Source organism: Paramormyrops kingsleyae, chromosome 22 (assembly GCF_048594095.1).
Source record: "Paramormyrops kingsleyae isolate MSU_618 chromosome 22, PKINGS_0.4, whole genome shotgun sequence".
Classification (NCBI taxonomy): domain Eukaryota; kingdom Metazoa; phylum Chordata; class Actinopteri; order Osteoglossiformes; family Mormyridae; genus Paramormyrops; species Paramormyrops kingsleyae.
The window spans coordinates 19429222-19457198 of record NC_132818.1 but is presented as its reverse complement, the minus strand read 5'-3'; the positions used below and the strand labels follow the sequence as shown (position 1 = coordinate 19457198).

The window sequence follows — 27977 nt, the reverse complement described above, 5'->3', positions numbered from 1 at the left end:
GAAAAAAAACCCAAATCATCTGGATTGTACCAGAAGGATAAATTTATTTTTCATTTTCTTAGCAAAATAACTTTGAACATGCATTTGGGGATTTTTTTTTTTGTTTTTTAACGCATAAAAAAATTTTCAAAAGTGGAAACATTTGTCAAAAAAGTGGAAACGTCTTCCAACATGACACTCAACAATATAAAAGGAAAGGTATTTCAAACACACATACAGTAAACTTGCTGGTTAGGGTCAGATCCCTGTACATACCTTAACACAGAACAAACACATCAATTGACAAGCACTATTCATCTGGCAAACCGGGGGGTATTCCACAAAGCAGGATTTTTTTTATTAGCCAGATATGTTAAGCCAAATGTAAGGATTGTCCAACAGGAATGTCACTTACCTCACTTCCTATTTGACAGTTTCACTTCTGGCTTAAGTTATCCAGCTAACTGGGAAATCCTGCTTTACAGAATACCCCCCAGATCATTTCCCCCCATTGTTTGTAAACAAGTTTGGCTCATATAGCCACACTGACTGTGTGAAGGAGGTCTAGACCGCAGACCGGTCTTGCACCCACTTTACAGAGTCTTCAGGGGGAATGAGGATTCAGTTCATCTGGTAAGAAACACCCTGTGAAGTATTTAAACCAAGGCTGACGTCTCAGAAATCAAGCACTCACCAGTAGGGGCGCAGTAGGGCCATGGATACCCTGGCAGATTCTGGGGGCCCGGCACTTTACAGGGGCCCCTGAATGCATGAAATTGTATCATTTGTGGGGGGGATTTGTAGCTACTGGGCTCACGGTGCTCCATGCTTGCACAGCCTCACGGTAATGAAGACTCACACTTGTTATCAGAGCAAACTCAGTATCCACTAATATGACAGGAGAAGCCACAGTCACGATGATGGAAAGAGTGCTGAGATACCGGGACACATATACTATGCCAGTCAAAAGTCTGGACACATCTACTGAAAATCATTTACTTTTCAACAAGATACTGACCCTAAGCAGATCTCGGAGTGGTGTAGTAAGTATTATCTTGTGAAGAAGGAAAGAGATGGAGTGCTGACAGACGGCCATTTGGAAGAGTCTAAAATTTGAGAAAATTCTAAGATGTTGAACACTTCTCCTGGTTGTTGCAATACTACTAGTATTACTTCATCTCCTCAAGGCCTTTTACTATAAGGTGAATAACATAGCTAAAATAGAGACAAATGCATCAAAAGCAGGTGCGTCCAGATTTTTGACTAGCACTGTATATAATTAGTTATTTGAAACTGGGCTCCCCCCCCCCCCCCCCCATCTGTTGTAAAATCAGAGCCCAACAAAGATGTCCTGGGCCATGATATGCTAATGTGCCTGACTGCACTCCCCATGGGCCTTGGGATAGGACCTTAAAGACCCCCAGCTAATTCTCGAAGGCCTCAGCCGCTGGGAAGAGAGACTCGCTGGCAGAAAGCTCCTGTGTGAGTTAGGCATTGACACCAAAGACCTGTTCTGCAGCTCCACTGGAGACAAGGTCGGCCGGCTGAGCCCTGAGCAATAGCGACAGAGCCGCACGACCAACCCACATTATAGGGGCGTCGTTAGCCTCTCATTTCTTACCCATCAAAAAAGAAAAAGAGCTGCAGAACTAACTCCCGACCGCCCAACTAACTCCAAACAATGTGCAGCATGACTCTCCCAGCCTGGTCCAGTGCCTGCATGCTTTCATTTCATTAACGCTTTTCATTTCTTACAGTAATTCAATGAGTCAACGCCATCTGCTGCTGCGGCTTTGACTCTAAAGCCAGGATGTACAGCCCAGCTCCCCCCAGGGCCGAGGGCCTGGTTGATCAAATACTTTAATAGCTTAATTAACACCTGACTGATTCTAAAAACACCTGAAAGCTAGATGACTTACTATCCAAATAATTCCAATTAAGGAAATAGGTGCTAAGGTTGAGAGAAAGTCAGCAAGGCTTATGGCCTCTGGTGCTTGTACCAGTCTGAAGACCAGTAGCATCCCTAAGCTCTGGCTATTCAATGGTACAGTGAACTGCGAACGCCACTGTCAGCACTGCATGATATCTTGGACACCAGTTTCCAAACTAATAACATGACCTTGTTGCTGCGTTTTCACTGGACCTCCTACAGTCTTTGGTGTCACAATGAAAGCCAGGCTGAACCCACACACGCACTCACAGCATTCTGGGATTATTTTTTTTAAAACCATTGTAAATAAACTGAATTTATCATACCAAACTGAGCATACAATATGAATGAAAACTATTCTTATGAAGATCTATCCGACATCATTTATTGATACTTTTTTTTTCCCTTTGAATCTTAATGTAATCCTTCATTAATACCAAACACACTCTTTTTGTTGCAATCCTTTCAGAAACCGTTTCTGAAACATGCTACACTGAAATGCACAATCCACGACAACTAAACCATTAGCAAATACTGAATGAAAACAGGATTTGAAATAGGATACATTTTAAGCCCATAATAGTATGGCTACAGCTTTTCTTACCAAACCACAAGACAACGGAGCTTCACAGAAGTTCATTACCTTGCGGCGTAGCTGTTAAAATGAAAACAGTGCCTGGTCTTTCGGTGTCAGGCATTCCAATGACCCCTGACAATTAAAAAAGAAAAGAAAAAAAGAAAGAAGAACGAACGGAACACTTTGAAGACAGTGTTATTTCAGTGGTCTTCACTTTTGCGTCAGACATCACGTGGAAGATCCGGAAAGTCCAGAAGCCCTGAATCGAGGAAGACTCTTCACGTTGTGCGAAAGAAGCGGCGCCCCCCTGCTGCCACAGATGGAGACGACACAAGCCGCCAGCCTTGTCTGCACTAACAGTACCGGCTAACTAAGGACATCACATCGTTTACGGCCCGACTGAACAAAGGGTTTTTAAGAAAGATCAGTCCATTTCGCCACAATGATGAGTATCAGCGCCTAGCTAGGCCTGAATCGACTGTGACTGGCACACAGAAGAGTAATATCGGTGACACATAATGGCCACAATCAGGAATAAAAAAAAGCAGACCTTTGCTCACTGTACATTAAATGCAGACTCAGAGATGCATTTAAAGTACTGAGGATGGAACCCATTGCAGAACAGGTACCAATCTAAACCAAATGATATTTCATTCATTTTCTTATTTTTTTCTGTTTTATCGACTCTGTTTACTATTTTTGGCTGTTTTTTATGCATAACAAAGACCAAGTCACTGGCCTCTGAGTTCATCCATAAAAATGTCTGCATCAATGTCTTTGACCATTAGGGGGCAGTCAAGAGCCAGAGAGGTTCTACTCACAACTGAAAGCACTGTAAACTTACAAGAACTAATCCAAAGGGAGGAAAAGAAGTAAATGACATTTTAACTCCAAATCCTGAAGGGGAGCTTTATTGACACATGCACGGCAAAATATCTATCCCTGAGGCAACTTCTTTGTTAATTAATCTTTTCATCTTCCTCCTCATGGAATGGATGCGATGAGCTGGAAAGCATTGCCCTGGGAGATGGTGCAGGCAGAAGATAACACAGGCTGTGGCCCAAATCCTCCATCCATCTGCTACAAAACAGTATTCAGAATATCCAATGATGAGGACAGACAGAGGGTAGGGTCATGGGAGAAAGGGTCACCGAGCCATGTGGAATACACATCCACCTGAAATTCGCTCCTCTTTGAGAATGAAGAAAGTGTTGAAGTGTTTGGTCTCCTCAGAACAAGACAGCGATGAACAGGATTGGCATGTAGATGAAGCCAGAGACTAAGGCATCATCATTCGATTCCCAGGTCCAATACACCGCGTCAAAAACAGCACCTCTATGCTCTTGGTGATCTTCTGGACTCTGTTCCCTACAATCGTTTCTCCCCAGTCCAGGTGATTCCATGCCTCCCTCGGTCACCAAAGAGCATTAGTCACAAAGCACAGATTCCCGGGCCGGAGATCCCCAGAGAGTAAGCCTGAGGTGAACGTGGCAAGGAAAAAGTCCCTCAGAGACTGGAAAAAAACCTAGGGAGGAAGCAGACCTCCTGAATCACTTCAAGGCACTTTGTTTGCCACTGAAATCCTGCCTTCCCATCACTCTTTCTCATAAACATATGCCCTCCTTCAGGCTGAAGAGGGTCTAATATGCATTATTTACTTGTTTCCTACAGGGGAAGTAGCATATGTCAGCACAGACATTGACACAACATTCTACCAAATGCATCTCCAACTTTTTGAATAACATCGTGGAACTGAATGTCAAACGGAATACGAAATCAGGAAAAAAAAAGGATCATGCCATTTCAAATCCAAAAACCACAAGTTGAAAAGTCCAAGACAGATACTCGCATCTTGAAGAGAAAAGATGACTGTCTTGTGAGTGACACTGAGGTACACTGTCAGCAGACAGCAGCATGGAAACTCATCTGTCATCTTCTCGTCATCAAAAAAATCTGGGTGTACAGTATCGGTCCGTTCTTGATTGTGGTGCTGTAGTAATTTACTCGTATGGGCTCTGTCTTCTGCAGGTACTGTTTCCATCACTTCAGCTTCTGTGAGGATACACAAGCCTGCTGGAGATGACAGGTCTCCGTCCTGTAGCCCAGAGTATTAGGACACTCTCCTAAGGTAAGATTCAAGTGTCCAGAGATAGGAAGCGTAGCTAGTGTGAAGGCATCAAATCCACACTGAGGGCTTACCCTCCACAGACTTGCTGCTGCTACCACTGCTATTACTGCCCCTACCTGCCCTGCCTTTACTGCCCCCATGCTTTGAGCCAGGGTGGTGCTTGTGTTCCACTGGGGGCTGGCCAAGGTTGCTCTGGTGCTTGTCAGCCTCCTCATGATGTTGGTGGCTGTAGGTCTGGACTGTGGGCTCCAGGTGGTCCTGGGACTGTCGCATCTCCTTCTGAATGGAGACCCGTCCCTCACCCAAGGGGAAGTTGTCCTCATTACTGCCAAACTGCTGCTGCTCCTCTTGAGCAATGTTGACCCGGTTCTGCTTGCAGGCCATCTTGGTGTTGCTCAAGTCTGTGAATTGGATCTGTTCTGGCTTGACTATGATGTTGTAGCCAGGCGGCGCCGATGGGGCCGTCCAGGAGAAGGGGTAGCTGCCGTAGTCTCCGTCAATGCCAGCTGCCCCGGCTTCACTCCCAGGCAGACCGGGACCCCTCACCGCCATTCCTGGCCCCAAGGATCCCAGTTGATACTGTTCTTCTTGGGGTGGGCAGCGACGGCGACGTAGGATGTCGCAGATGGTACCCACACCCAGGTGCAGCATCTCCCAGACATTGAGCACCAAGCATAGCACGGTCACGCCATACATGATGATGAGGAAGATAGTCTTCTCCGTGGGTCGCGACACGAAGCAGTCCACTCTATGCGGGCAGGGTTTGCCTGAGCAGACAAAGACTGGCGGCACGGCGAACCCATACAGGGCATACTGGCCCACCAGAAAAGCCACTTCCAGCAGGGTACGGGACACCAGCTGCAGCACATAGATACGCATCAGCCCGTCCTCTTTGATGCGACGCCGCCCGTCGTGGCGGGTCTTGGTTTTTGTCCGTAGTGGCTCGTTGCGTGTCTCTAACTCGGGAACCTCGTAGATCATTGGGTCCTCCTCCTGGTCATCCTCGGTCTCCTCCAGCCCACGGTGCTGCCGCCGGCCACCGAAGAACATCTTGCGTGGCCTCCGGTGCGTGTAGCCGCCGCTTCCGTTGCCCACCTTCCCCTCCTCCAACCGGGCGATCTTGTGAATGGCATAGCCTAGGTACATGAGGGAGGGCATGGCCACCAGGATGATCTGGAACACCCAGAAGCGCACGTGCGAGAGCGGGGCGAAGGCGTCGTAGCAGACGTTCTCGCAGCCCGGCTGGCCCGAGTTACAGACGAACTTGCTCTGCTCGTCGTAGTAGATGGACTCCCCGCCGACGGCGGTGAGCACGATGCGGAAGACGATGAGCACAGTCAGCCACAGCTTCCCCACGAAGGTGGAGTGGTTGTGGATCTCCTCCAGCAGCCGGGTGAGGAAGCTCCAGCTCATGGTGTCGTCGGATGGCGGAATGGACGGGATCCCTCGGTGACCCGCTCACAGACTCTGTGGGAGAGAGACACAGGGACAAAAGGAGTCAGAACGCATTGTTCGCGCCAACAGATGGGCTGCAAGAAGAGGCATTCATATCCATCTGTGACGTGTGAGCCATCTCAGCACAGCTCAGATAAACCAACCTCAGGTCTACAGAAGCAACACACCATTAAAACTCACTACATGAAACAATAATTATACTGAAACAAAACACATAATGCCAATTCAGACCTAGTGATCCTTGTCAAATGTCTAGCAAACAGCATTCGCTAAGATAAACCATAAAGCCAAAGTCAGAGACGTCATTACTCTAACAGGCCAGTAACCTAGGCTTCTCTCCACTGCTGGGGCGAGGAGACGGGTGCCTGTTTGCAGCAGCAGTTGAAGCCATCTGTGATGGTCAGCTGCCATTAAACTATTAGAGCAAAGCGGAGCCTCACAGACCTCCAATCCCAGGACCAGAATTCCAGCATGCAGTTCCACCAAAATCAGTGACTTCCTGTAGCCGATTTTCTATTTTATTTATGATTTGTTCTTTTAATCACTTTTAAAAAGCCCAAACTAAAAGTAACAAGGAACAAGCGTGATAAATGCTCGACATTATCCTGTATTTATCCTGCCATGACAGAGGATAATGAACAATTTGTTCTCCATTTCATAAATAGTATTTTGCATAAAAAACCACATTAAGTGCTGTATTCTAAGCTCGATGAACATTAAATAACATTCTTCACAGTTCTTACTTGTTTCGATATTTCACAAATTTAAATTCTTTTGCTAAATATATAGATATGAAAACCTGTACTTTGGTATTTGACCATGAAAACGACCCGGTTCCTCTTGAAGCATTTGCATGACATGCTTCCTTTCACTTCTTCATGTGGTGTCAGTTTGTTTAATGCTCTGGTGCTCTTCACCGTTGAAGTGGTGCTTTTTTACTTGGCTCTAAAATCTCTTCTACTCCCTTCTTGTACTGTTATAAAGGTTCCGAGTTTTCTAAAGCAGGGTTTCTCAAAACAGGTCCTCGGGAACCCCAGTCGGTGCACGGTTTTGCTCCCTCCCACCTCCCTGCCAGACAGAGGGGGCAAGAACATTGACCAGCTGGGGGCCCCCGGGGACTGGGTAAAGGAACACAGTTTTTAAGTATTTAAAGAGGCAAAAAAAAAAACACAACAGGAAAAAAGTGAGTAAAACAGCACAAGCATCCGTTCTGGAGCAAGGACAGTATGTGGGTTAGTTGGGTCCCGGAGGCTGGCTGAGCAGAACTGGCACTGGGGCCGAGTGCCCGACTCCACACTTAGAAGGAGCCAGGAGCACCGGAGCTGGCCACAGGAGGGGTGGGGGTCGGGGGGGGGGGGGGGAGATGAGGAGCAGGTGTCGCGCACACACCGGCTGCCGCTCGACCTGCTGGTGCACCGGTATGACGGCAGTAGGCGGCACGTCTCTCCAGATCTCACACACCGTGATTTACCCAAACTAACAGGCTCGCGTTCCATAGGCGGCTAAAACTTTATCATTCCATTATTTCCCAACATGGCCGTTCAAACTGGTGAACGCCATCTTTAGGAGGAAGGACTGCAGAGCAGAGGTAGATAGTTCAGGTGCAGAAAGTAAAAATCCAGACCAAGATTTTGTTTCCGCCAACCAGTTGAGTACTCATCGACTGTGACTCTTCATACTCAACTTGTTGGCTGAAACAAGATCTTGGTCTGGATTTTTACTTTCTGCACCTGAACTATCTACCTCTGAAGGACAGCAAATATTAATTTAGAGTCCAGGAAGGGGATTCTCCATGCAGCATACAGACAGGATACCACCCATTCACATCACCTTCAAAGCTAACCGAGCACTAGCTTTGGACCAATTTAGCTAATGCGTCCATCCCTGCTCATCCTAGAGTCTAGCTGCTACTGCACAAGTCTTGCAGGGGCTCACTTCCAGTTTTTTAGCTTGGAAACTGACCAACTAAACACTACAGTTGCAGGCGTCATCATTCTTGGAGCAGAGCATCACTGTGAGGAATTGAAATCCCACTCCATATAAGGCCGCGGTTTGGCCGGGCGGAATTCTGGGAACGTGGTTTATCTAAAGAATGAGAAGGATTGAGACAGACTATCTCTGTGCTCCTCAAGTTAGTCACATGTGCTCTAATAGTTCAGAAATGGACAAAATCAGACAAACGAACGTATGGGCGAGTCTTGTCAAACAAGTTGGCATAAGTATTCCTCAAAGAGTTATGCTCATCGGTAGACTGGCAAGTCCAGATGGTGTGGGAATGTTTGAGTTACCAGTGATAGTAACTGGGAGGCATAATGGAATAGATTCTATATCTAGGGAATACCTGCGTCGAGGAGTAAAAGTGTAAGACTTTTCATCACAAACACGCCTTGAGGGGAATCGAAGTTCCGAGCAGAGGACGAACTGGACCGCCGCTGCTTGAAGGTTCCCTTGAGTTGACTTTTCCATGCAAGTCCCGCCATCCCGCCCAGGAAAGGACAAGGTGCTCCAAGCAGCCAGACCAACTCGCTGGCAGCTCGATGGATCACTTTAATTAGCCTCCGACTGGCACGGCAGATGCAGCCAGGGAGGGGGAAAAAAAAAAAAACATACTCCTGTAAGACTTCCTACAAGTGGAGCTAACTCATTAAAAACAGGCCCTGCAGGTGAATAAAAAAGGAAAGTGTACAGAGACCCCCCCCCAGTAATATTAAAACATATGAAGACATGAAAAATACACATATAAAATGAAGATAGTCTACAGTAAACAAACCTGTTTAGACCGTTCCTCATTAGTGTCCACCATCAAACCCCACCAGATCACAAGGTCATTCCACAGACATCCCTCTGGTTAGTTTACTTTTATTTTAATTACTATGTATTATTGCAGGTCTAATCCCTGCCTTTTCTGCAGTTTTTTCAAATTTGCTACAAAACTCCCATAATTCCAAGAGCACACAATACAGACACCGTACAGATACAGTGCCCAAAGCTTGATTGATGTGTAAAATAAATGGCAGACCTTTTCGGGAATATTTGTGTTGTCACAGATGCTCTTTGGTTGTCGCAACAAGCAAAGGCTAATTGCGTCGCTCATCCAACAAGTTCAGGGCAAAATCTCAGGTGGGTCATCGCCCTTAATGAGCTGGACGTGCAAACCTGGCCGTAGCCCAAAGCAGCAGAAGTGACAGACCCCATGTCGTCACGATCCACTGATTTAGTAGGGCAACGGGCAACGTGTATAACCAAGTGTGCATTCTGTCGACGGGCAGAAATTTATGCAAAATGACATCTGCACACCCCTTTCATCTGCCGCTTTCCATTGCGTTCTTGTGTGACAGTATTCTTTGGATAACTGCATCTGAAATCACCATTTATGTTATAATAATCATTACTATGCTTATTAGTAGTATGTATTCATACACCACATACTATAGCATTAATGAGTGTAAGAACGTTAGATCCATCTATCACGATACCAGAACAACATTGAGCGCTCCTAGCATGGTATCCTTGTGTTTACAGCATTTAGCATGCTTTGTATCATTCCATTTCCACCCTGGCGTTTTCCTCTGAGTTTGTGATTCTAACCTGGAGGCACGCATGCCTGAACCTCAATCCAGCCATGTTCTTGGCCAATCTGAGAGGATAAAGGCAGACAAAGGTCAAAAGGGACATGCCAAGCTCATGGCTGCTGTCACGCATTAGAGCTGACGCAGCAAGAGGACAGTACAGCCCTGGAAGGCAGGGTCAATCCTGGAGACGGAAGGGCGAAACGGACGATGATATAATCACCCCGTACAAGCAGAGTCTGACCCGGGGTAGACTCTGCTCTATACTAGGTAAATAGGAGACAGTCAAATTCCCCGCATCATGCTTCTGGTGCTGTGTGTTTCAATTCTGGGGGGGGGCAAGGGACCTTGGAACAAGGAGCTTAATGCCAATGACCATAAATCAACCGCATTCAAGGGCCCTCATATTTATATCAAAAGACAGGGAGGCAACAAGATAGCAATACGAATGACCTTTGGTGTGGTGCAAGACATGAAACAGGCCAGAGCTAAAACAGGAAGATATGCCTATGGAGAGTGAAGGAACATACCAACAGTAGTATAAAGGTCTGGCTGAGAAGGAGGTAGGAGGAGAATGGAGCTTACTGGGAGGAGCGCTGCTTTTGTGGAGAACCCAGCCGTTGAGGTTAAGAAGAAGTTCCACGTCAAATCTACCCCGGAGATACGTTAGTGTCAAAAAAATGAACTGAAATATGGAACAACTTGTAAACGCTCCCTAGGTACAAACCCACGTCTGAAGTGCTAAATGTAAAGCTGTGAAGCTTTCGTGAATGCAATTCTTTTCATGTTTTGAGGACTGGGAGAGGGAGACGTGAGCCAATAAGAAGCGAGGGCTTTACGAGAGAGGAGACACGCGCTGTCAGTGTTTTAGAAGCAGAACTTCAGAAAATTGCAATTTTTTTTGAAAAGCACTAATTGTCACCTTAAGCCAGATCTTATCCAGTTCCCATACTTTCACTTGTTTAGAAGTCCAATCACACAGTGCTATAGTCATTTTTTTTCTCTCTGGCCATCTAGGGGACAACATAAGAGTGACATACTATTGTTCAAGACAGGAACGAACATCCATCCATCCATCCATCCTCCCTTGCTTTTTGCCCTATGTTGCTAACTGGACACCTGTTTATAACCATGTAAATACAATAATACAGTAATTCAACTATGGTAATACAAAGCTGGGCAAAACTCAGGTGAAACCTCACACTGATTAAAAAAAAAATTGGGATGGATCCATATTGTCAGGCTGTAGAATTTGCCAGCAGAATTTCACGCTCGACTGCAAAGTGCAAATCTCTCCCCAGATGAGGGCATCCAAAGGGACTCAGGCCTCGTACTCTGCACAGCCGAAGCGGTTCGCGTCAATCTGCTGGTTTAATTACAGCAGCCCCCCCTGCCCCCCAGGTCTGAATGCACTCGCAGCCCCGAAGCCCAGAGCGGTCGCCCAGGTTGAGCTTATCATCAGCTTCACACTCGCTCCTTCGCCATACCGCCCCCCCCCCCCCCCGTCACACACCAGCGGTGCCGTGTTTCGCGAGCTGGAAGATGTCGTTCGCGGCTTAACGTTCCCCCCCCCCCCCCCCCTGCCAAAGAGCTCAGCCCACAGCACGTGCTGCTGTTTCAGCCCTAACCACAAAAATAAAAAAACACAAAATCACACAGAAAGCTTAATAAGTCTTCTGCAGACCAAATGCAACTTCCGGAGTGGGCGGCATTTCATTAGGGGGCGCTAAAGAGCAAGTGGGGAAGAAAAAGAAAAAAAAAAATGCCATCACTAGTTCTCATATTTCATTAGCTAGTTTGTATCCAGATGCCCCATGATACCAAAATGTTTTTAATATAAATGAACTGATGAAATTTGTCTTCTCTTACTCTGGGGGGTGGGACGTGGGGGGTACTAGCCAGAATTTCGTGTAGGGCCTCAGAAGACAAGGGCCGGTCCTGACCGGTCCCATCCAGCCTCATCCCAGGGCTAATCCACCCGCCCGTTACCTAACTCAGTACTTACTGTAGAACTCACCATTCCTCCAAAACATGGATGACTAATGCCTGAATGGGTGATCGTGGTGCACGCACAAGCAGCCGGGGGGGGTGTCCTACATCAGGACGCCGAGGTGAACCCTGAGCTGAGCTGTCAGGGACCTAAACCTCACTGGCAGGGGGCAGAGTCCCCCCTCCAGCAGGGCTGAGGGATGGCAGCAAAGGAGAAAGCCCACATCATTCAGACAGCATTACCCCCCACCCCCTCCCCACCCCACCAAAGGACAAGTTCACATAAGGATTCCTGAGCACAGCGGCAGCTCTGAACACACGTCAGAGAGGGACTGGACCCCGTGACAGCCGGCGCCATCTCCGCACTCCTCAAAGGGAAGCCGCCACAGCTGTTGCCCAATTTTTACCCAGAAGTTGCCCCCTAAATTGCAGAAAAGCACCACTGCTGGTGGCTCCATAGCCGACCTGACTCCACTATAAGCTTCTTAATGGTTTAGCTGCGCTTGGTCATGGTCACCATTAACACACGATTCGTCGTTTCGGGACAGGTGTGCCAGATCCCCATCTGTAAACCTCTGACTTGATGTCTCACCGGGCAATTTTGTCAACTGTTGCAACAGGGACAGAAACCTTCAGATTTCAACCCATAGTAACATATAACCCATAGTAACATATAACAGCATTTACACAACCGAAGACTTTAGCGTGTATGTCACTGGACAAGCTCCTTCTCCCTTTTCTAAGAATCTCCCGATCCTGGCCCAGCATAAACACACGCACGGAAATAAACACGACTTCTTTAGCTCTTTGTTTTCGAGGCGCCCCCGACTCCGGGCGTTCAGCAGGTTGGGGTATTGTTGGCTTCCACCATACATTACGCTCAACGGCAGTATGTACTACAGTCTGCAGACTCTCCAGACTACTAACAAAAAATGCCAGTAATGATTTCAGACAGATCAGGAAACGGGAAGCACCAGGCTCTACGGAGCGAGGAGGGCTTATCGAGGGGGCCGTGGTGGAGGCTCTCCTTGTAAGGAACCGGCCGCTTCTCCCCTTTGCCGGCCCCCACAACCGAGGCGCCAGACAGGAAGCGAAGGAGATACAGAGGCTCCGGGGGGGGGGGGGGGGTTGAGAGAGAGCGGCCGGGAAAGTATGGCTTAAGGAGCGTGTCACTGCTGTACTCGGGACACAGGCGAGCATGCACACACTCTCGCACGCTCACACTCTCGCACGCTCACACTCTCGCACGCTCACACTCTCGCACGCTCAAGCCACAGTCACAGAGGGATGAAAGCATCAGCAGTTAGCATCAGGAGAACATAAACAGCCTAAGCGTGCCATGCATAGCTCCAGTGCACAACATACTGTACAAGAAAAACACACATCACACAAACGCATCACAAAGCTCACAAAACAAAACCCGCGTACCTTCGCCAACTAGGCTGTGGGTTTTGGGTGGGATAGGAAGGCTTATACTCACGCTCGCTCTCGGAGGGACCGCTGCTCCTTTGTCTGGGAGACCCTGCCTTTTCGGCACCGTCGGCTCCATACAATAACGTCTGTCGCTGCCTAACCGCCAAAGCCGGCATGCGGGGCCAGGCGGGACGCCGCAGACAGCGCCGGGATGCGCGGACCGGAACCGGGCTCTCCGGCGGAGTTGAGTGTACGCTCAAAAGCTACCTCTCTTACATCGCTCAAATCTGGGTCAGGGATATGACGGGGAGGGCGCTTTCCATGGCCCCTTTAGGGGCGGGAGCGTTTTGGGGGTAGGGGGAGAGCAGGAAGGCAGGAGGAGGGGGCAGGAGTGCTGGTTTATGGGGACAGCAGGGATACTGTAGTGTGAACGATACAGTCACGGCCGGATGGGCTCTACAGGAGGAGAGCGGCCTGACACCACATGCTTGAGTAGACAGCGAACCCCCCCCCCACAGCCCCCATCACACCCAGACGTCTGGCAAGAGTTAAGCTGTCTGCAGAAAGGGGGCAGCTTCAATGACAGCGATGCACAAAAGGGTCGCCGGGTCTGTCAGCTGGTAGCCCTGCCCGAGACCTGCTGGTGCCTCCCCGTCCCATCCATCCTGACCGGGGTTAACCCAAGCTCTCAGTAACCATAATGCATTGCACCGGAGACCTGAATTCATCATTGGTTGACAGGAGACAGGTCTGCTGTTAGACATACGGGAGAGCTAACCATGCCACCATGATGGATACCGTTTTAATTTTTAACCTTTTCCCCTCTCTTTCAAACGCTACATTATCGCCTGCTATTTGCCATGAAATGATGGAAAGCCTGCAAAAAACAAATAAATAAATCATAAAATCCCTGGGGACAATTCTCATTTAAATTCAATATAGGTTTCATGAAATTTTGAACAGCACAGTCCTATATACTCTCGATTTACATGACAAGCCACAAGAGCGAACAGCAAAAAGATATCAGCTCTCTTGGCGGAATTGCGAAAAGGTATCATTAAATGCAATACATCATGCACCAGGGGCAAATAAGATACTCTCTTTGCATTAGAACATTTTGTATTCTTATGATTCATCCTGGTTTTATTAGAGGAAATGAAGAACTTGAGGAATTGTTGCACATTCGTGTTTGTTAATTCGCTCTAACACTGGTGATTCCACTGCCTCGTTTCAATCACATGGCGCCCATTTAGGAGTCCGGATATGCAAGCAAATTTAGTTTCTCGCTCTTGTGCTTTCCGACGAGAACGAAATTAATTAATAATAATAAACTTCACGGAGTCCAGAGTCGCCGCTATGAAAAATGTATTTTAGAGTCATTTTCTGGCCCAGCGTGTGCAGCCTGCTGCAGTGATTAAAGCCCCAGGGGGAGTCAGGAATGGGGGGTGATTTGGGGGGGGGCAGCGACAGTACCAGGGTGCAGAGAATATCCCCCTCAGATCCCGCTGTGGAGAGTGTGGATGTAATCCCATAAATGCCCCCGCTTTGTGGAAAGGGTGGGAGGGGAGGTGGAGCCAAATTAAATCATTGTTGAACCCATAACTACTTCTAATTTAAAGCTGCCATCAATCTTCCGGAAGGGAGGGCGACTAAGATCGGGAGGCCAGGGTCTTGTAAACAGACTGCAGAAGGTGGCAGGCCGCCTAAACCCCTTAGGTGTGGGGGACGGCCTGCCGGGATCTTTGTGTGTGAGGGGCAAAGAGGCGGAGCGAGTCGGGGAAGAGCCCTGTGGCGGCTACGGCCTTGACGACCGCCCACCCAAGGTGACCGCCGTAGCCACAGACACAATTAACTTCCAACGAAGGTGACCGCAGTGGCCACCGGCCTAACAACCCTCCAGTAAAAGTGTCCCTGGCGGCCACTGGCCTGAAGATCCTCAACTGAGCTGGCCACAGGCCAGAAGATCTTCCCACCATGGTGACCACGCTTGGTCGTAGTTCCACCCAATAGCCATGTGCAGGTTTTGGTTCCCTTCACCATTAGCCTTCTCTATCGCGGAGGTGTCAGAACCTCTGTAGATGCCTCGTCCGACCATCATGAATGAACTTAATTGAATTAGGTCCACGGAAGGAGTCCCGTGACGTTCAGATTGCCGCCAAAAAGCAAACCATCTGGTGAGGTTGCCTGACTGGAGTGCCTGGGCATTTCAGGGGCTCTGGGGATCCCAGAGGGCGGGTGCCATGGGAGGCGCTCTTCGCGGTTCATCATCGTCTTAGTCTGGTTACCTCACCATTGATCCAGCATTAACATCAATCCCAGTTTACCCTTGAAAAAGATGGATAATTTGACTGGATGAGTGCAGTAATTACATCGACAGTGTTCAGAGGTCCTTTCCAAAGTCCTTATCGTCTAATGTCTCTGGAAATCAAACCGTCTCACATTTTCTTTTTGTGTTATGTGTTAATTTGCCTTCAGCAGACATGTAGAGTAAGATTTTCAGTGCATAGTGGAACTGACTGGTTACCGTATATGACAAATAAGCTCTTGAATTTTTACGATCCATTTCCGCGGATTGTGGTCCCCGTGCGGCACCACGCTCCTGCGAAGCCCCCCCCCCCCCGGCGACCGGCGGGATGGAAGGTCCCCATGTCGCTAAGCGCTGTGGCTCGCCGGTGCCGAAAGCGCAATGCTGTTCGCGAACAGCGTGGCGTAGGACGAACCATGATGCATGCCAGTATGCTGCGCGGGAGACCAGCGATATCTGTGGCGATGCTATTCCTGACCAATCAGTGAACTAGTAACCCAGTATTTAGGAATATCAGCCCTCCAAAGCTTAGAATAACACACAGGAGGTGGAATGCAGCTGAGTGATTTAGCCCTCTGTGCCTGTAATCAGAAGGTTGCTGGTTCGAGCCCCATCCTTGGCAGAATAGCCACAAAGCCCATTATCTCCAGAAACGCTCCAGCGATACCACACGGTCTGACCTGTGCTCAGAGCCCAGGCTTCACTCTCAGCTGTACACATGTTTTGGGTCCCCACAAGGGGAAACTCAATTTTATAAAAATCTGTGAATGCAATCAAAACACTAAAAATGTCAAAAGCCTTCTATTTTGTTTGGTTACTTATGGTTAAGGTTAGGGCTGGGTAGGGGTTAAGTTCATCACTGCTGGGATTTCGGATTTGGCCATTGAAATGAATGGAGAGTCCCCACAAAGACATGAGTACAGCTGTGTGTGTGTGTGTGTCTCAAAGGAGAGCATGATGGGATATGAGAAAACAATCATTCCAATGTACCTTTATGTGGTGTCTGAAGATGGCAAATAAAGCATCATTTAAGAATACGGTGTAGAGCAGCTTTCAAAGACCTCCCCCCTCCTCCCTGAGCAAATCTGACCATCCCCCCTCCCCCATTTCACTGCACAGCGACGACCAACATTGACGAAATGTCAATTAAGCCCTGTAAGAAAAGCTTCGCGTGAAGTTAAACGGCAAAACAGATAATTGTTGCTGAGCGAACTGCTGGTGTGGAACGTGCTTCAGTTTGCCCCCGGCGTGCACAAACACACGCACACACATACGCACACACACACAAACACATACGCACAAACACACATACGCACACACACACACACACATACGCACACACAAACACACACACAGACACACATACGCACACACGCACACACACACATACGCACACACAAACACACAGACACACACACACACACGCACACACAGACACACACATATACGCACACACGCACACACACACATACACACAGACACACACACACACACACGCACACACAGACACACACACATACGCACACACGCACACACACACACACCCCTCCCTCCTCTCCCATGGGGCCGCCATTGATCGCATACAATCGAGCTCCATTCCAGAAGCAGCTCGTGTGCACAAATGAGGCCTGGCGTGAGCTGCCCTCTGCCCCCCCACCCATACCTTTCTCTTTCATTATCTTCCCAAGCACGTCAATCTTGGGTAAACCAGGCCCCCCCCCCATCGGAGAAACCCCCGCTGACGGCCGACACACGGTGAAATGACGGGACTGCGTGTCCAACGCACTGGTGGACGAGGCTCTGAATGTCTGACAGCAAAAAACCCCGTCCCCCTCCCTGACACAAATATAAATGACATTGTTTCAATTCCCCCGCTCAGAGATCTGAGCCTCGTGACGCTAAAATGGAGTTTCACTCCCTTTCCCGCATTAATCTGGCACCGGGATCTGTAAATGCAACAAACACGAACGCTTAGAGCTATTAATGCAAGATTAGTTCCATTTTAAACAACCTACTGCAAGAAAATGCACCCCAGGCATTTAATCGATCGCCTCAAAGCAACAGAAAGGTCTAAAGACTAATAGATTGCACAATATTACATTTAGGTATGTTTAATCTGCTTTTATCTGGTTTATTTAATAATTAATAAGAACTGTGTTCTTTTTTACACCCCAGGACTTTACAGCTAATTTTCTTAAATGCTATTTTATGAGCATGGGTTAGTTTAGCTCGTAACTGTAATAAACCCACCCACCTTCTGTAACTGCTTATGCGGTACAGGGTTACAAGTGCCTGGCGCCCTTTCCGGGGGGGGGGGGGGTGAGAGGCAGGAATATCCTGGATGGAATTTCATTTCTACTTATTTAAAACACACACACACAAAATAACCACACGGAGGATTAACTTCTTCCAGTACGCGTTTACACACGCGAGCACAATAGGCTTGGGTGCTATTAAGGTAACGTGTTATTAAAAAAAAAAAATCTTGGTGATGAAATTCACCAATATCTCAAAAGACGAGAACGTCAAATGCCCTATACCATAAAATCTGCTGATTAAATTCCCAAAGTGGGGATGAAATTTATCATAGTAATTGGCGATATTTCACGATGCCCAAATAGCGTTGCTTTTGGGAATTCAATCAAAATCCCAATCTTATGAAACACCTGCCCCTCCCACCGTTAAACACAGAGACCATTTGTCGTTACTCTCATTCAGTACATCAATCGCGAAATATGCCTGCCATTTTGTATATAGATTCAACATTTGGAATTGTATTTTAAATCGAAGCTGTTACTCGATTGCCCCCTCATTAATGAATTTCTTAGTAACCAGACACCCACACAGGTTCTAAGCCTGTCGAGAGTCACCGGTAGTAACTGGCCGAAAACGGAACTACATTTGAATGTTTTTTTTAGTCATCATGACTGGTTCTTCAGGCATAAGAAACCTCTTCAACAAAAGATTTGCAAAATCTACCTTGAGCTGGCTCCGAGTCCTCCAAGACCTGGTCTTTCTAGAAGCTTCCAGCTGCCTCTACTCACGTCCATGTGTATCCTACCGGCCCCCATCCACACAACGCTGTGAATATCCTTTAAAGGAAAACATCCTGGTCTTCATCATTTGACCCTTCATCAACACCAAAGAGAGTAGAAAGCTTGTCCTTTTCATCTTCTTCTGGAACAAGAGGAGATCCAGCACCATCTCCCTACATGGTCTATGACCTCAACTGATTTTTTACAGGAATCAACCCCCCGCCCCCCCCATCCTGCTGTTCTGAAATCAAAACATCCCCCATCACGCCTGAAAAAGCACCATCTCAACCAAAATTTGTATTGTAAATGACTGTAACGAGGGGATGTGGGTGGGGGGGAGGTTCCCCTTGACCACTGACCAATGAAGGGATAGGGCAGGGACAGCCACGACAGGTGAACAGGTGAACAGCGCCCCCCCCCCCCCATTTAAGGCTAAGTGTCACATTTATTATGAGTCACACCACAGAAGCTGATCTGTCTGAAGCCTGAGATACGACTTACAGGTTATCGCTGGTGGACCTCAGTATGGGACTCAGAGGTGGATCTTCTGGCAGCAAGACCATCTGGACCATCTATTCAAGACCAGCTTGAACAAACCCTGGGGCCCAGGCCTACAGCAATCGCCCCCCCCCCCGAGCCAAAGACGCCACAATTTCCAGCCCCAGGGCTCACACCCCCAGCCACCTGAGTATTAATCTCCGTATGGGCGGCCAGAAGAAAAACTGGAGAAGAGAGAGTGACGGTGTTGGTCTGTTTTCTGGTTCTGCTGAAGCCCCCCCCCCCCCCCCATGAAGGAGACAGAATGTAGGACATCACAAGGGGCGAGGATGAAGCAGGGCAAGGGCTCGAGCGTCCGGACAGGACGGGGGGGAATTCTCCTCCACTCTCAAGATGCCGGAAGACCATGTGAGACACCCTCCCAAACTGGGCGGAGCTTAAGCGGAAGGCGGGGTGGGGGGGGGGGAAGCGTGACGCGTTTAAGCGGCTGGGCTCCCCCAAGGAAGCCGCTACGGGCGAGAAGAAGCCCGGATCTGTCCCTCATTATAAAGCCAGACCCGGAAAGCAGAGGGAGAACTTGTAATGTTCTGGTGTCAGGGACTCGGCAATTAAAAGGAGCGAGTGTCCCACCGGCCAGCCGGCTATTGATCCACTCTATTGACTGCCGGCGCTGGCCAGGGATGGGGGGGGGGGGTGGTTAGGTTGGGGGGGTAAGTGCCAGCTGGGCTCCTGCGCAGCGACTGGCGGCGGGATTGATGGGTCACTGCCCAGCTGCCGGGCCGCACAGCGCCGATGAAGGATGAAAGAGCCTGCTGTCCGCCGGTCCCCACGACGACGGCGGGCGGGTGGGGGGAGGCTGGCAGAGACAGGCGACGGGATTGGGGGGGGGGTTATGAAATTCAGAAAGCACTGGGGGAAGCTGTAACGCTCGCAGTGCATTCTCTCGCTCGTACGCCCCTTTGGACGAAGCAGTCTGCTGAATAAAGGCTAACGCCGCCCCCCGACCGCGTCCCCGCCGACACTGACAGATTGCGCTCTGACCGACCGAGGATGCGCAAAGACCATTCCGAGAGGAGGGAGAGACCCACGATCTCGGCAGCCAGACAGAGGCCATTTGAGCCCAGCTGGCCAACAGAACTCAACCACACAAAAAGTTCTACGGGTTCCCCCAGGAAAGGGGAAAATACAAAAACAAATTTAAAGTGACGTTCGGAGATAATACTATGGTACGATGCAGGCATCAAGTGTCTAAGCTTGGGTGGATTCATACGCCGCAGTTTCACACAGAGGAAATGCAATTTGGGGTCGAGATCAAAGTCGCGTGTGTGGTATACACCAAATTTACCTGTATTTACATTTTTTTTTTTTTAAGACACTTTTATCCAAAGCAATGTTCACTTTTGAACAAGTAAGGTCAGACAGTCCCTGGAATAATTGAAGTTAAAGATGAAGGGTCTAACCTTAAAATCATCCAAGCGTCCCTGAACCAGCGACCTTCTGATCACGAACACAACTCCTAACCTGCTGAGCCACACGATGCCCCAATTCTTAGCTCCTTAAGGTAAAAAGGGGGGGGTCTGAATTCAAAGCAGCCCTGCAGAGAGCTGCACTCTCACGTGGTTGAGAACGGGGCGGGATCGTGGACCCCTGTTAAGGCACAGAAAGTACTGCGGGGCTTTTTTCCCCCCCAAGTCGTTTTATCAGCCGTGCATGGCCCTTGGGAAGCTGCCGGCAAGGCCGCCCATCCAGCACGCCGGCCGAATCCCAGACATGTGGCTTGAAGTTCTGGACCTGGTAAGAAGCCATTTATCGCTAAGCCGCGGGAGCCATGGAAGTCGAGGCCGGCATATGGAGACAAAATGCCGCAGCGGGGACACAGAGCGACAGCTTTTCCCGACCGCTGCAGGATGCCTATACAAAATTTAATGCAGGGAAAAGTGCGATCCATCGAATAGGTGGAAACCTGAACCGGCAACTAGGGTGTTTGTGGATTCTGAGCAGAAATAATGATCACTTTCATCAAGATGAGAAAGCGAAGGTCGAATACCTGCACCGTACCTGCATATTACGGGACGAGTGACATTCAGCAGGGTCAACAAGTGGGGGTCCATGCAGGGTCACAGCAAAGAGCTTGACATTGGGGACAGGGGGTGGCACTTTAATAAAGTGTGAAGGTGTATTTGTTGGGGGGGATGGAGTCAAATTAAGTATTGGAAGGTACACGCCACCCCAAACCCCCCCCCACGCCGGTTGGAACCCCAAACCAAGACAGCCCATCACTCAGGAACACACAGCTGTCAGAGACCAACACCTGATGGATCGGGGAGGGAATGCAGAGATGACAAAGATGGGGCCACACAAATTCTTCATGGTCCTCAGCCCAATATTTAGGATCCAGTGATATATTCCCTCCTGCAGTGTCTCCCAGTGCAGCTGGGAGGTAACAAAAACGTGGACCGGCTGTGGGTCCCCCCCAAGGACCGGATTGGGATACACTATCCTACAGCTCTCTTGTACTGTAATTGTAGTGCATCATCCTACATATCTGTGATCTAACAGGGCTTACAAGCCCCTGGGGACACATGAGGTCTCCTGTAAGACAGCGTATCTTATACGCGATCATCACGCCTCATAAGTCACATCGATCGGTGGTCTGCATGCAGCCCGTGCTGCGTCTGTATGTTTTTATGATGTTCCCTCACCTCAGGTGCTCCCACCTTCTCTGTGTGACTGAGGGATTTTCGTACCAACTGCCACAGGGCCCCGAACACAGAGTGCGGAACAGGAGACTCCCAGGGAATCTGATTTGGGTCGTGTGTGTCTGTTACAGTGTTTCCCAATCCAGTGCTCCAGTGCTGCAGACAGTGCATCAATCCAGTGCATGTTTTTGATCCCTCTTTCCGGAATGGAAGCTGGGGAGGAGCAAAAATGACCGGGGTTGGAAAACACTGATCTACTGAAATGTCCACAGGGGACCCCAAGGGTCCGTCCTCCGGTGACATTCTCCTCAGAGAGCGTGTGAGCATGGCATTGATGGGGGCTACGCCTGGGCCATTGTGGGAAACTGTTTACTCAGTATGTGATTCTATTAAAGAGGAATGTTCTAGATTTGATTAAGATGAGCTCAATGTCTTCCAACAAGTAAACAACCTGATCTAGTTGAGCGGAATCACGAAACGTTAAACCCCTCTTGATTCTGCCATGTACACAAGCTATGGGGGATTTCGCAATAGTCCAAAGCAGAACGTACGCATCACGGCTACAAATCCACGGAGCTGCACGATTCCCCTCCTATTTGTTCCCAGACAACCGTGCCGACTTGAACAGCGGTACGGAATTTTTCCCCGCTCAATCTGCTCAACGAGCGTGAAAAGCCATTTCCCACAGCACACGTTCCTCGCGTTTAACCCCGCCTCGCCCCTCCACCACATAAACGATATTTACGTTCCGCCATGGGGTGACAGCACATGAGGCTCGAGCCCCACCCACCTGAAATCTGCAGTTACGGGATAAAAAAAAAAAAAGAGGAGGAACACGGTGAAAATTGCTAATTAAATAAGCCAGATGAATTGCTCAGTTCTGCAGAACAGTTTTCGTAGCGTATTAGAGAAGAAGAGACCTTAGATGAGCATGAATGACGGCTCAAACCAAAGTGATCTGTTCCCCATATTAAAAAACAAGCCATCACTAAAACAAGCTAAAATACGCACAAAAATGTAAAAGATGTTGTGTACAAACCAGTTGCCTTTAACTCGTATACCCTTTAACTCGTATACCCTTTAACTCGTATACCCTTTTGGTTTCCCCCAGCTTCGGTGTGTGTGGAAAGGACATTAACACACCAGAGGAGCTGTGTGTTTTTTCCTTGTTGTTTTATCCCCCCAGAATCAGTACAGTACCTTCTGCATCTTCTGAACCAGAGAAGGACTCCCCCCCACCCCCCCAAGTATGTCCTTCCAGCATTTGGAAGAGGCATTGTCGACCTTATTGAATTTAACCTAATTGGATCACTTCGGATATTTACGTTGGAAGAAACAGGACTTCTCCCTCGATTCCAGAACATTCCGGAACACTTGCCCTTTTCCCGTGCCCACACTAATGGCCGCCCTCTCTGCCTGTTAGCTGGTGCTCCTTGACCTCATGACCTCTCACATCCCTCTAACGGTACTTAAGAGGATCCACCGCGAGGCCTTCTGACCGATACCTCCGTGACCAGACGACAGCGACCAATCCTCAAGCCAAAGTAATGACCACCAGCCATGACAAAGGGATCCCATTCTGCCGTGAAAGCCTGGTTTTCCACTACCATTCCGACACATTCCAGAATCCGAATGCAGAGCCACCGTTTACCGAAATGCCAACAGCAGAGATCTTTTGGGAGCTCTTGTGGAAACAAGGACACCCGTTTGACCAGTGGTCTGCAGGCATGTGGTCTGTGATGTCACAGGAGATGCTTAGCATACGATAACTTGCACTGTATCTAGTGTACTTCGTGTGTTTGAATAAAAATGGGAGGGCACTTCTGACCAGAGTTGAGGGATCTAGATGAGGGTCCATGGAGATGAAATAATGAGATTCAACCTGCCGTGTGACACCTTTGAGCAGGGAAACTAACCCGATTTGCTAAAAAAAAGCATCCAAACTATTGCCAAGCCACTCCTACCGAGGAAACAAACGCCACCAACAATGGCCGGCTTCTGTCCCAACGTCTTGGCTTTTAGGCTTTTTTCACAGCGTCTAGCAGGAAGGGAGAAATAACAGGCACTTTTAGGGACTTGATGAAAGCAGCGTCCTCTCTCACAGTACGGCCGCACGCTGCGGATTTTCCCTTCACAAAGACGCCGCAAGCCAAGCCCACACCTCATTCTCGCGTGCAGACCGAGAAGAAAGATTAATGGAATTCAGCAGGTTTCACAACGGCTGAGACAGCCCAGGCTAGCTGCCTGGAGAGACTGGATAATTCCCCACAAGGCTATCAGAAATTCTGAATTAAAAAAAAATATATATATTTTTAACTGGTGAGGGGAGCGGTAAGTGGGTGTTTTACTCCATATACTGAGTGATGGAAATTAACAGTCACAGACTGACAGATTCTCCTAAACCAGGGAGGAAAAAATACTGTAAGCTACTGATTTTTTTCTAAAAAAGGAATCCTGACCTCAGCGTCCTGGTATATATTTGGATCAGACTGTTTTTTTTCTTTTTACATTGTGTGGGGAATTCATGCATTATACCGCTGAGGTCAGCTGAACGTCAGCTATAGCTTATGTTCATTTTAAATGGGACTGCATGTAGACAGACACACACACACACACACACACACACGTGCACAGGCTCACTGAAAGGACACGCGGTCAAAACACGATATAATTCATCCCGCAGTAACTACATGACCTAAATTCCATCACTCCCTTTCCCCCCTGACATGCCCCACCCCCCCCCACACACACACACCCCCACCTCCCCATTGACGGCAGATGTCTCCTTCACCCAGCTTCTACCTCGTAATGACCCTCATCATCAGCAGGCTATAAATGCAGCCTTAATTCAAGACGGCTGGTTACAGCAAAGCATCGTTTTGAACTAAACCATAGCAGACGGCCAGTCCAGTAGTTTCCACCCAATTCGCAGCCCCAACTCCAAGATTTAGACCAGTACACAGCACCAAACTGGACCCATATGCTTAACAAAACACCACTGAATGTCAGAGTTCCTTCTCCGTTGTATCTCTCTCTCTCTCTCTCTCACACACACACACGAACACCTTCAGGATACAATACCATTTTTCGGTTAGACACTCTCTTACACCTAACAATGACAAAAAAATCAATTATTACAAATGTCAGATCTGTGCAAAATATGCAGTCTACACTATTTATAACTGGGTAATGGGTTAAGAAGATGACAGGCATGCCAGGTGATTAGAAGACCCCCAATCACAGTCAACATTATAGGAGGGGAGATCAATAATCAGTCAAAGCCTTGCACTTTCAAATCTAACAGTGTCTGCAGCCCGTTGCCCCACTAAATCCGCTCCTCATCACTCTCAGTGCCAAGGCCGAGGGCCAATTCATTGTGCCACCCCCCACCAGCACCCTATCCCAACGCCCCCACCCACTCAGCACCCGAACCACCACCCCCTCTTCTGTCTTGAGGGAGCGAGCATCGCCACCAAGAAAAGCAACAACAAAACTGGAAAGAGCGCCCTGACAGCCGGATCCCCGCAGCTAACCAAAGATTAATTAAGCTTAAATGAAAACGCTAAGAGATAAAAAAAGAAGAGAAAAGCAACGGGGGAAGAGCGCAGGCATCAGTACGTCGGTGCTAATGAGGACGGGCGTGCATTACAGAACCAAGAAGCAGACTGCGTTACATTTTCTGCTGGGACGAAGTTAATAATTCCTGCAAAATATCATTGACTTAATGCCTTGTTCCAGCTAAGTCTCTCACACCTGCGGTGAAGAGATATTTATTACGCTGAGCCTGTGTTTCATTTCACTGTCAAATCTCACTGTAACAGATCCGCACTGTGATTTACTGTCTTAATGTTTCGCCCCCTAATCGCTATTGATACGGCGATGATTAGCAGCTGGTATTAAAAAGAGAAATCGGCGCGTGAGAAAGAGGGGTTAATGTAACGTGTATAAAACCTTATGAACAACCATCTAAGAAAAAGAGCTGAATGTTAAGGTTTTTGTTCGCCATCGTTACCGTGAGACAGCCTTTCAATATTTTGCGGCGCTATCTAGCAATTGGCGCAAGCAGTTAATGCCACAATTTACAATCACCTCCCCCCCATACATATACACACACACACACACACACACACACACCCCACAGCCAGATAGGCAGACAAAGAGACTTTCTGACAAAGTCCAGCGGTGGCTGCTGTGGCAAGGGCGGGGGAACCGCACAGCCTCGCCCCCTTACAATAACGGTACCAGCTCTACATACTACACTGTTTGTACACTGAGAAAATTGTATCCTATGCCACAATGCAATACACACGGTTGGAGGAATTAAACGTTTTTAATCGCCATGCGTAAACACTATTTATATTAACATGCATACCAGCATGCAACATTTTGTACAAATGTACACTATGATATTCACATGCATATAAAATCACATTTTAAACAAATAATACTGCTAGTTATCTTTAAAAAAAAAAAAAAAAAAAAAAAGCCTAATACCTTATCGCCCGTAATAACATGAAGAGTGTATGGATTTTATACTGTATATCAATCACAGATTTTACACCGTGGAAGGGAACTACGGTTATTAAAAACAGCCGCATCCGATAAAAATCGGGGAAAGTGGTCATTTGGAGTTACGGTCCCAACAAATAACCACGTTAAAACCTGTACGCTCATGTTTATTGCGGATGAGCAGTAAACTGAATCACCCTGACGAATTAATACCCATAATAACCGTGAAGCACATTAAGTCAAGCTGTGCAAGTGGCCGCCACCCAAGTATAAATGGGTTCGTGTACAACTGTCTTTATTCTGAATCTGGAACCGCGTTATGTGAGAGGTCACCGTCACTAAAACTAAACTTGCCATTGCAGTTCAGCGTTTCCTGAACGCTACTATAACACGCAGCCAGAAAAGGATCCGAAGCACATTTACCTTTGAAAATATATATATTTATATATATATTTATAAACAGTATTTCTCATTATACAGACAAGCAGGGGAGAGTTTCGGTTTGCCTTATAAAAACTCTGCATCGGACACGAGTGTCAAACGCAATGTATCAAACTATATAAGACGTTACGTTGTCTGTCTATAGTCGCTATAGCCTCAAGATGTCCACCCAGGACTTTTTAAGAAGATTGCATGTTTGGTAGCAAACACATGCGGATGAAAAGATGATGGAAAGGCAGCGTTACCGTCGGCGAGCCCGCGCAGTACTTTTCGCCGAGGTCTCCGGGCTTTAATGGCTCGGCCGCCGCCTCTCCTGCGCCCCGAAGTTGTCCATTTCGGATTCACTTCGGATGTGTATGAAAACGGCGAGGCAGGACCGCAGCTGCAGAAGCGAGCGAGTCCGGGGTTAACGCCATGAAAACTCCGCGGACTCGGACCCCGGCGTCTGTAAATAATAATGATGATAATAAAAATCAAATAATATACTATAATATTCAGCGTCCGTTACCATTAAACTAACACCCAGCTGACAGTCGTGACTGGTTTTCGGCTTCTTGTCCAGGACTCCTAAGAAAAAATCCGACGCGGGGTTTCTCTTCTTCAGGAGCCAGTTCACCCCTTTTGTTTGCATCTATCCATTTGTTACACAGCTCGGTCGTATTGCGGCATGATCGGACAGATCCCTCGCTTCGGATACTCATCGTGAGTCTCTGCTGTGCGTCTTTGCAAACTCCTCCATGCCAGAAGACGGAGTGGGAAAATCGGCTAAAGTTGCTCAATCCTCGTTCGTGTTTATTCGTCGCTGCTCCGATTTTGTTGAGTTCCCCCCCTTAAAGGGATCAGTCAGTGTCTCGGAAACACACGTGTTGTGCACCGAAGAGAGACGCTATTTTAAAGTGCGATTCCCGGCTCGACGGTACGGTAACCGGCTGAGGGGATTAATGTCAGCGGGAAGAAAGGCGAGAAAAGACGGTCCAGCCCGGTCACATCCATCCATCCATCAATCCCAAATGCTTAATTTCAGCATTGTCCACATCCAGCAGGAGTTAATGAACTCAGCCCGCTGACAGGATGCCTTGCGAGAGGGGTTTGTGCTTTTACAATCAGAGCTGTACATACACAGCCTATTTCTAAAAGCAAGGGAAAAATTAGCTTAGAGCCGCTGTGTTTGTGGAATTTGCAGTGAAAACAAGCAAGCCTAGAAATATTTTTAGCAATATTTTTCTTTCGACGTCTATAAATCTGACACACTGTAAAAAAAAGTACAAAAGGAATTCACACGACTTATTAACAAAGAAAGTGCCGAATCAGCGTAATTTGCGCAGTCAGACCCTATTATTCTTCGAAAATTGAAGGTCAGGGGAGACGATGTGAATCACAAAGACCTGGTGCTTTGTACGCCATTGGAAGCCGGTTCGTTCATTTTAGATCGTTTTCCAGTACATGTATA

General features: G+C 48.1%; 1 protein-coding gene across 4 annotated transcripts; it reads right to left on the bottom strand.

Moving 5' to 3' along the window:
- Positions 1-24: 24 nt before the first annotated feature.
- Positions 25-27603, bottom strand: gjc1 (gap junction protein gamma 1). Of its 4 annotated transcripts, XM_023835675.2 has the most exons (4): positions 27036-27603; positions 26773-26909; positions 8411-8631; positions 25-6081 (listed from the first exon to the last, which is right to left on the bottom strand). In XM_023835675.2, exon 4 carries the CDS (start codon positions 6025-6027, stop codon positions 4663-4665), a length of 1365 nt encoding a protein of 454 aa, XP_023691443.1. In that variant the 5' UTR covers positions 6028-6081; positions 8411-8631; positions 26773-26909; positions 27036-27603; the 3' UTR covers positions 25-4662. The 4 variants fall into 4 exon arrangements, with proteins under 4 accessions (XP_023691443.1, XP_023691441.1, XP_072560995.1 ...); XM_023835673.2 differs by lacking the exon at positions 8411-8631; XM_072704894.1 differs by lacking the exon at positions 8411-8631 and having other exon boundaries at positions 26773-27603.
- Between the last annotated feature and the right edge of the window lie 374 nt (positions 27604-27977).

Coding starts and splice junctions, on each gene's coding strand:
- gjc1 (XM_072704894.1), bottom strand. CDS start 6,027: ATGAGCTGGAGCTTCCTCACCCGGCTGCTGGAGGAGATCCACAACCAC.